We start from the raw sequence: 9949 nt of genomic DNA, 5'->3' as shown, positions 1-9949 counted from the left end.
TGTTAGGGACTGAGCTGATTGTACGTTTTTTTCATTTCTTTGTTAGAGTAAGTTTGACGTGACCTCGACTGAAGTTTGTAAGCAGGGTTAGTATAGTGAATGCCGTGGATGCGTAAGGAGTCTCAGTCTCAGTTTCCGTTTTCCAAGAAGTCTCGGTCTCGTGTTTGTCCAGGTTTAGTTATAGCGTCATACGAATTCAGTGCTTATCCATGATTTTAGTTGTAATAAAGTCACCAAAGAAACTGTTTTATCACTGGCTACGGAAGAAGCTATTCGATCACAAGGCCGAACAATGCAGGGATGAAGATGGCTTTATTCATTTTGTTGAGTGCGTCCCTAGCAACGTAGGGTTCATTAGGAAAACTTTCTAGTTAAAACCAGCGTTGGGTTCATCAGAAAAACCTTCTTTTTGTAAATAACGTATGGTTCATGAGAAAACCTTCCTAGTTGAAAATAACTTAGGATTTATCAGAAAAACTTTCTTCTTGTAAATAACGTAGGGTTCATCGGATAAACTTTCTTTTTGAAAATAACGTAGTGTTCATCAAAAAAATTTGTTGTTGAAAATTACGTAGGGTTCATCAGAAAAACCTTCCTTACGAAAATAACGTAGGGTTCATCAGAAAAACTTTCTTGCTGAAACCAACGTAGGTTTAATCAGAAAAACCTTCTTTTTGTAAATAACGTATGGTTCATCAGAAAACCTTCCTAGTTAGAAATAACTTAGAATTTATCAGGAAAAACTTTCTTCTTGTAAATAACGTAGGGTTCAGCGGATAAACTTTCATGTTGAAAACTACGAAGTGTTCATCAGAAGAAATTTTTTGTTGAAAATAACGTAGGGTTCATCGGAATAACTTTCTTTTTGAAAATAACGTAGTGTTCATCGGAAAAAATTTCTTGTTGAAAATAACGTAGGGTTCATTAGAAAAACTCGAGTCCATATTTGGCGATTGCCACAAATGATCACAAATTGCTAAATCTTTTTGTTCGGGTGGCGGAGTGATCAGATAATGATAATAAATTACCGGTTGAATATAGATTGCAACTATGCAATCGAGGGAATCGGAATTGTGCCCTGCCTTCAGTTGTTTAGTCACATTCAAATATTAAAAAAGTACCAAAATAATTACGGCTTCCTAGGAAGCTACAAGACTTTTCACTGAAAAAAACACAGAAATTTAAAAAGACTTTAAAATATTAAAAAATACTAAAAAATAATAAAATTAAATATTTTAAAATAAATACCTAACATATTTCATAAAAAGTTCGAGCAAAAGTACAGACATTCGGTAAAATTAAGAGGGTAAAGAAATGCTTTAGTAATAAATACGAATAGCCTTTAATTAATAAATACGCACAATAATTATCAGGCTTCTATTGCTGGTTGATCTTAATTAGAAAGCCAAATTACTAAAATTGGAACAATTATCATTGTCACAAGAACATTACTTTGCAAAAAAAAAAAAACGTATAAAAAATTTCTGTGTGCATTATTTGCTCACATAATAACGTAAGGTTCATCAGAAACCCTACCTTCATCATGGATTAACTGGTTTGATCTAAATTATTGCATTTACCGGTTATATTAACTGCTTTCATCTAGATTATTGCATTTACCGGTTATATTAACTGTTTTGATCTAGATTATTGCATTTACCGGTTATATTAACTGTTTTGATCTAGATTATTGCATTTACTGGTTATATTAACTGGTTTGATCTAGATCATACTCAACTAACTAAAATTTCAAATACTAAACGCGTCAGTTATAAACACTTGTGCAAGCATACATGTGTTTGATGCTTCAAGCGTGCACGCCAAAATAAAGTTTCCAGACACCGCCATATAATGCTTGACCGGGGCGCTCCGCATGAAATTTAGCTCGTTCGTAATATTTTTGCCCGTGTATTCACATTCTTCTTGTCCTCCGTCGTTTTTAGTTCAAAATTTTAACATTGATTTGATATAAGATTGAAATTAAGAAAAAATTTGCTCATGAGAATAAAGCGAGAAATCCGATTTACTTTTATTTAAGTTAAATTTTATATATTTAAGTTAAATTTCAAACGGAAGGCTCATAATTTCTGTCTTGTTCTGTGATTTGTAATCAGTTGAGTTATTTTTCAGCAAGTTAGGATATCAAAAAACTCATCATCTTTTGACAATATCGTGGGAAAATCATTATTGAAATCATCATAGCATAAAATGTCATAATTACAAAAAATATGATTGAATGAATTGCGTTATAATTTCGACTCGTGTAAAAGCTTGTAGAAACACTTTCAAGGTTGACCTTGGAGTACTTATTTTCTTTACATTTCCACTGTGCATGGAACCTTCTTTTTTGTAATAAGAGAGATAATATAAAAATTATACAGAAATATTATTACATAACAATATATTCAAAAGATATTATAATATCTATTAAAATATTATTATCTATATTATATCTTTATCATAAAGAGATATCATTATCGCAAAATCATCTAATTCTTAATAATAATGACGATTTTTTCCGAACATTGCTCAAAAAATGCGAGTTTGATTTGTTTTTTCAATTTAAAATTTGTTTTTCTGTTTAATTTCTGCTAAGGGTAAAGTTAAAAAAACATTTTGCGCATAATGTAATTTCTAATTAAATAAAACATTTTCGAAAACGACGATTTCATAAAAAATACGATTTCATAACGATTCGTTAACGATCGTGGCATTCGTAACATAATCAGAGTACCATAAGCATTGCAAAATAATTATTTTCAACTTAATTCTAATCCACTTTCAACTAATACTGATTGCCATAAAAGGCTCGATCAGCTCAAGTAAAATTTTGAACACACTCTCGGTCTTGACATACATGAAAATGAATAATAGTCATGTTAAATTATAGTTAGGTTTAATATTTATAAAAGATTAGGTGATAGTTATTGTTATTGTTGTCGAGTAGAAATATTGTTTGTTGATTTAGTTATTTTAATTTTATTCGTGGTTCTTAGGACTTAGGGCGTATTATTGTTATTATTATTAAATATAATAATAACCCTATTATCACCAGCCGTAGGCCTTAAACTGTATTATTATTATCAGTATATCTGGAAATGGTTTAAAGTAATAGTTGCTAAAATACTATAATATTCGTTTACTGATGTAACAAAAAAAGGGATAATAAAATTTACGATAATAACTTGATAATTTTTATGATAAATTAATGATAACAATTTCAAAACCGAAGGATCTAAGGTAGTTTGGCAATATCAATTTCGTGTGATTTATTTCAATTTATTTAAATTTAGATTTTGATTTTCCGAAATAAATTTTCATTAATTAACAAGTCCGTTATCAACTGTGTTTTAATGTCGCCAGAAATAGCTAAATGAAATATTTTTTTTTCAGAAAAGAACAGATTTAGGCAAGGCCAAGAGTTTTATTAGACATTTTGTTCTTAATTTTGAGGCAAGATGCTACTATTGTGGTTCTTCCTCATTCTCGAGGTAAGTGATGCAGTCGTTTTTATAGATAAAAATTATCTACAATTTTCTTCGAAAAACTTCAACTTTTGCCTTATAAACTTTTCATATTTGCCTTCTAAGTTTAAATTCCATTTAAATCTTGCCATTCTCTCCGTGCTTACATTGCTAGAAATTGTTATAGTTACCAAGTTAAAAGCTTAAACTTGAACTCGTTCACTGGCAAGACGACTGAATTCTCAACTATGTTATAGTCTTGAGCTTCAGAATTGATTACGCTTAATTCTTGAAAATAAATATTTTAGGTGAAGTTATTAAATTAATTGTGAAAAATTCTTCAACTTAAATATTTTAAGTGACGTTATTAAGATAATTGTTCAACTTAAATATGTTAAGCGAAGATACAGAAGTTTCACTTGAATGTTTGATTTTTTTAAAAGTTTTTAAGGATTCCTTCGCTTTAATTTTAAACGCTTATTTTCTTTTTTCATGATATTTATTGAATCCATTGTATGCATGCTACTGTCGTAAGCAATAAAAAACTTGAGAGATTTGACAATCAAAGTGATTTATAATATTAACAAACTTTTATTCAAACGTTCTGCTCCCCTTAAATTGAAATGTGAATTGATAGCAAAACGAAAACTCACATTTTCCACACATATGCGGAAATCAATATTTTCTACATTATGTTTGAGAAATTCAATGTGGAAAAAAAGTCGCGATGTTAGACGAGAACATGCCCAGTTTTTATTGCTGAATATTTCTTGACACGTTCACTGTACTTTGATGTTATAATTTGTTTTAAAAAATTATAGATATAATTTTTTAAATTATAAAAGTATTAAGTATGTATGAAAATTACTTTTTTTCAGACGGCATGCAGCACAACTGTACCTACATCAAAGGTAGTGTAATGGCCATGATTAATAAATATTTGCTAAGTATTAATTCTTAGTCTCTTTTAGCAAACATACACGAGCCAGGTATAGTGTCAGGTAAATCAATTATATAAATAGTAGTGAACAAGCATATATTAGTAATTAAAAGTATTGGATATTAGATAGCTTATAGGAAGTAGTAGGAGAAGCTTCTGAAAAGGAGAGGCTGAGTAGTAAGGTATTTCTCGTATACTTTATAAGAGGCAGACTTGCGTAGCTGTTACTTGTGTTGCTGCTTCCTTATATTTTGATCGATATAAACATTCTACTGATAAAACACATAGACTTATAACGCATGTTATGTCACTTGCGTTTGATAAAGAATTCAATAACAATAACAAGTGTTTATTCATCTCTAGATTCTGATACGGCATCCCGCGTATGGTTCGTGTCTCAGGACTGCCGTAGGAGTTCAGTTCAGATCCTACAGGACGGGTGGTGTGAAGTTCCTGCGAAAAGTTGTGAGCAAGACTGACTTCGAGTGCATGGCTTCCGTTGCTGTCAAATTCGGCACCACAGATTTCTCTGAGTGTAGCAAGCTTGCAGCTTCTTCAGGTGCTGTGTGAACATAATTCCTTTCAATCCACTTTCATCCCCAATATTTAAAATTTGAGAATAAATACTGTAAATATCTCTGATAATCTTGGAGATAATTGATAAATGAACTAATATTTTATAACATGAAATACATCGTCATTTGGACAAAGTCACACTCATTTTACTGGATGAATAGTAATCCTACGATTAATAGTAATCCTACGATTAATAGTAATCCTACGATTAATAGTAATCCTTAATTTAAGCGAAGTATAATTTTCCAGGCTGGAATTCGTTTTTCTTCGACGACCAGAGCGAGTGTTGGGCCTCGTATTTTTCGTTGGCAGAGGCTACGGAAGTTTGTACAGGAGAAGGCGTCGTAGTTTACTTCTCTAGCGTCAAGCTCTCGCACTTCACCGTGCCTTGTGAGGGATATTTTTTACTGCAATAAAAACTATTTTAATTCATTTAAATCAACCATTTTCTTGTCATATATTTCTGGGAATATTCCGGAATGCTTTGTAAATGAAATTTTTTAAGGAAAATCTTCAAATTTAGTTTATTATTTTACAAGCTTGTTAATTTATTACAGATATTCTTAATGAAAAGGGTATAAATTTTAAAAATTGATTTTTCGTTTGCCTTAATATCGAACAAAAATTCTTAAACGGACCAAATAAAATATGATTTTGTTCGAGAAAAATAAATTGCTAACAACGCTTCCAATATATATGTATTTATTGACCAAACTACAATTTGTGAAAGGAACGTAAGCAGCGAATCTTTATAAGTAAATTTTGACGGATTTAAAATTTCTGTGAAAATTTCAGCACCTACCATTACGGAGTTCAGCGTCACCGACTCCATCCTAGGTAAATCCTTCACCGTCAACTTCAGAGGTCCCTGTTCAGCATACATCAAGTAGACTCACGTATGAAAGTACAGATTTAGGACTTGTCTCTCCCGGTGACGTCATTGAGTACAATGTACCACCCTGTACACTCATGAACTTCACCCTGACGCCCTCTTATGAGGAGATCCGAGGGGAACCCATGACCGTGAGCTACACCTCGCCTAATGGTGAGATTAATGCAATAGATAATTCTGTTCAAATTAATTACTTTTGAAGATATATGTCATCGTCTGATACGTATTTGGAAACCTAAATATGGTTAACGTTTGATGATGATAACAACACAGCCTGCATTTTCAGAAGCTTGCGTTAATTGCAAATTTTCCTGAAACCTATATAAAATAAAAAATTCAAGTCATTTTTAATGAAAAAATTAAATAATTAAAATTTATTTTGAAAAATATTTAAAATTGATAAAATTACAATTAAAATATTAAAAAACATGATCTTTTTACTGCTTTAACGAGTTTTCTGTTAACCGGTATTACTATTGCAAGTGACACTTCATTTTCTTGACTTTGAAACAATAATTTCTTTTCATCACACGTTCTTGACGCAGCACTGAAGTTGAACAATGCCACGGTTCTCTCGGTGACCGTGACGAACGGACTTGAGATCCGCGTTGACATGACGGACCCTTGCAACTTGGTTAGCGGCTTCGACGTGCAGACGTACGGCTCCTCTACAACGTCCAACATCTTCCCCGCGTCTCCGCTCGATTTCTTCGTCAATTGTTCACAAGCCAACGACTTCAGCTCGTTCAAAATTACTCTTTTGACCACCGTCCCTTACTCTCCGGTGCAAACCATGACCATATCTAATATCAATAGTGAGTTGTCAATGAATATCAATTGGTTTTTTACTAGTATCTTTTCGTATAATGTATATATAACTTGTAGCATCTTTTTACAGTGGCTGAATGCGGATAAATATTTGTACGGTTATATCTTAAAATGGTATTTCTGAATATTATAACCACTAAATTTTTGAACAGCAATAAATTATCAGTCGATAGTTTAAAAGTCAGACTAATATATTTCTAAGATAATAGTGCCTAGACATATAATAAACAAGTGATATGGTTGACAATGCAATTTGTAGTAACTTGATTATTTTTGACCCACCTCTCTATAATAATTGCATATTACCTTACATTACTCATAATGAGAAACCAACTTATACTTTATTTGCGAGAAAAAATATGACGTGTTTACAATTTCTTTCCAGAAATTTAGTGTGTGCGATTAGAAGATAATAGGAGAATGTTTTTCTCACGCCTGAAATATTTGAAAAAAAAAAGAATTCCTCAAACTGATACCATTTCTGAAATATTGGTTAGATCATACGAGAAATGAATTTCTATAGTTTACTATCACAGCATAAAATTTTTGCAGGCCTCAAATTGAACTTCATGTTTCCGTCTTTTCAGCGACAGCAGCGGATGGCATGACCATCCTCCCGAACCCGGAGTCCGGAAAATGTTGCAAGTTCATCGACTCTCTCGTCTTGGTGGACGTGGCGAGGACCGCGTGCAGCGATGTCGGCTTGCACTTAATCGACTATAGGTCAAATTTACTGCTCTATAAGGATCTCAAGTTGACTGCCTGTGAGTTACCGACTGAATAAATAATGATGCATTAGTAACACCAATCAGGACTGCAGCGGTTTTACGCATATTGTTCTACTTCTGCAGTGGTCTTGCTCATTTCCTTTCACCACTGCAGTGGTCTTGCTCATTCCTTCTCGCCTCTGCAGTGGTCTTGCTCATTTCTTCTCACCTCTGCAGTGGTCTTGCTCATTTCTTCCCACCTCCGCAGTGGTCTTAATCATTTCTTTCTATCTCTGCAGTGGTCTTGCCCGTTTCTTTCTACCTCTGCAGTGGTCTTAATCATTTCTTCCTGCCTCTGCAGTGGTCTTGCTCATTTCTTTCTATCTCTGCAGTGACCTTAATCATTTCTTTCTATCTCTGCAGTGGTCTTGCTCATTTCTTCCTACCTCTGCAGTGGTCTTAATCATTTCTTTCTATCCCTGCAGTGGTCTTAATCATTTCTTTCTATCCCTGCAGTGGTCTTAATCATTTCTTTCTATCCCTGCAGTGGTCTTAATAATTTCTTTCTATCCCTGCAGTGGTCTTGCCCATTTCTTCCTTCCTCTGCAGTGGTCTTAATCATTTCTTTCCATCTCTGCAGTGGTCTTAATCATTTCTTTATACTTCTGCAGTGGTCTGGATCGGTCTGCAGTACAAGAAACTGGATGGCGTGAAATGGAATTGGCATTGGGAAGGGAACAATTCTGTATTTTCTTCCTATGACACATACTGGCTGGCGAACCCTTATCCATCCTATAATACTCTGCAGTGCGTTTACCTCAACACCACCAACAAGAAGATCAAAAATGTCGACTGCAATTCGTATTTGGCCGCAATTTTGTGCATTCAATAACGTCGAGAGGGCTTCGGCAATATCCTTGATTGAAAAAAATAACATAGTTCGATAAATTTTTCTCTGTGCAAAAGGCTTCTTTTTTTCGAAACCTAAAAAGTTTCAACTTTTTTTTAGATTTTTGACTCTTTTTTTTAAGTTTCTCAGTCAAAAATTTCTTTTGGTTTTACAGGGCTTTTTATCATTCATGTATTTGAACAAAATTCATTTCTTTCTGTTTAATTAAGAAGTGGGCGACTCATTTAACGAACTTTGCTTGGTAGTTCGCTGCATAGTTCAGACATTAATGATTAACTTTTTCACTGTCTTCATTTACTTGTTAGCACAAAAACAATCGGGGTAATTTACCACAAAGTCAAATTTTCCTAATAAAAACATAATTCTTCTGAAACTCAGATCCATCACGCGGTTAAATAGATCCACTAAATTTCAACCATCTTTATATTCTGCAAAAAAAAGATTGACTTCCCATCTCATTTTAATTTTATTGAAAATGTTCACATAGTGAATAAATGTTAACGAATCTAAATTTTGTAGCTGATATTTTGAAGGTGACTCAAGGATTACACAATATGAATTATTGTCTTCTTTTTAGTGTTAGGTTTTAATTTTCTGAGAAGAACGGGAGAGACCGAATTGTCGTATCATTTGTTTTATTATCCTTTATTATCCTTATATAATAAATGCGGACTGTCCCGTGGAATAGTTTACCAGCTGAAGAAAAAAACACCCAGAAAATTTAATGCATCACATTGTCCAAATACTGGCGCACTTTCTTACCTGAAATTGAAATGCTTGGTGACCTCCTTTCACGACCTTTATATCGGTAATACACTCTGCCTGAAATCTCCTACTAGCATCAAAAAATTAAAAGTTCACACTCGTATCATAACAAAAAAGTTCAATTAAACCGTATTCACAGCAGTCCTAAGAAAGAAAAGCTTAACAATTTCGTTTCGTTTTGCAACAACCTAAAAAAATAAAACAACGTACTCAAACAATTCGGCACGGTCACATGTCTTCCCATCCTCCCCTCTCACAACCCTCCATTCTTCACGACCCCACTCTTATCATCCTCTTCCTCTCCCTCATCCTCCACACGTTTTCCAAATATCTCTTCACACTCTCAAACATAGCCGCAGTTGCTGCCTCAGACAGACCCGTAATTATTGCTGTGAGATTTGATTTCGTTGTATTTTGGAGTTAGTGCGGTCGAAATTGTGTTAGATATTTTGGTAGCTCAATATTTATTTGTGAGTTCTAAAATTTTCGCGTGTAGCGCGTTTCGTAGCCAGTTTACCGCCCGAAGCTCTTATTTCCAGTCGAAATCGATTTTCACGATGGCAAAATTTTAACGTTGCAAGTGACATTAATAAACACGATGGTCAACCTTTGGGGAGGGAGCTTGAAAATGTGAGTGAAATAAAAAAATAATTAGTGTAAATCAGTTTTGTATCCTCGACGACTGACTAATTATTATAACAAGATCTTTTAGAGTCAGATCAAAGAGAAAAGTTTAACTCGTTGTGAACACCGGAATTGCGAACTGAGGTCGGGTAGATCCTGCATAGCAATACAAGATTCAACAATTGCCATCCACTCTTCGCTTGTTCTCTCATGCCCCATTTCGTTAATCTCACCTCTCTCATT

The 9949-nt window shown here is 33.5% G+C and overlaps 1 protein-coding gene across 1 annotated transcript; it reads left to right on the top strand.

Moving 5' to 3' along the window:
* Window positions 1-3391: 3391 nt before the first annotated feature.
* On the top strand, window positions 3392-7457 carry LOC108678236. The gene is made up of 7 exons (XM_018166607.2): window positions 3392-3491; window positions 4343-4375; window positions 4768-4963; window positions 5230-5370; window positions 5776-6025; window positions 6418-6687; window positions 7288-7457. Exons 1-5 carry the CDS (start codon window positions 3459-3461, stop codon window positions 5868-5870), a joined length of 498 nt encoding a protein of 165 aa, XP_018022096.2. The 5' UTR covers window positions 3392-3458; the 3' UTR covers window positions 5871-6025; window positions 6418-6687; window positions 7288-7457.
* Window positions 7458-9949: the final 2492 nt, after the last annotated feature.

The sequence above is a fragment of the Hyalella azteca genome, unplaced genomic scaffold (genome assembly GCF_000764305.2).
Source record: "Hyalella azteca isolate HAZT.00-mixed unplaced genomic scaffold, Hazt_2.0.2 contig7276, whole genome shotgun sequence".
Classification (NCBI taxonomy): Eukaryota; Metazoa; Arthropoda; class Malacostraca; order Amphipoda; family Hyalellidae; genus Hyalella; species Hyalella azteca.
This window is presented reverse-complemented; position numbering and strand designations above follow the sequence as displayed.

Coding starts and splice junctions, on each gene's coding strand:
- LOC108678236 (XM_018166607.2), top strand. CDS start 3,459: ATGCTACTATTGTGGTTCTTCCTCATTCTCGAG. Junction 3,492..4,342: donor GGTTCTTCCTCATTCTCGAG/GTAAGTGATGCA, acceptor ACTTTTTTTCAG/ACGGCATGCAGCACAACTGT. Junction 4,376..4,767: donor CAACTGTACCTACATCAAAG/GTAGTGTAATGG, acceptor ATTCATCTCTAG/ATTCTGATACGGCATCCCGC.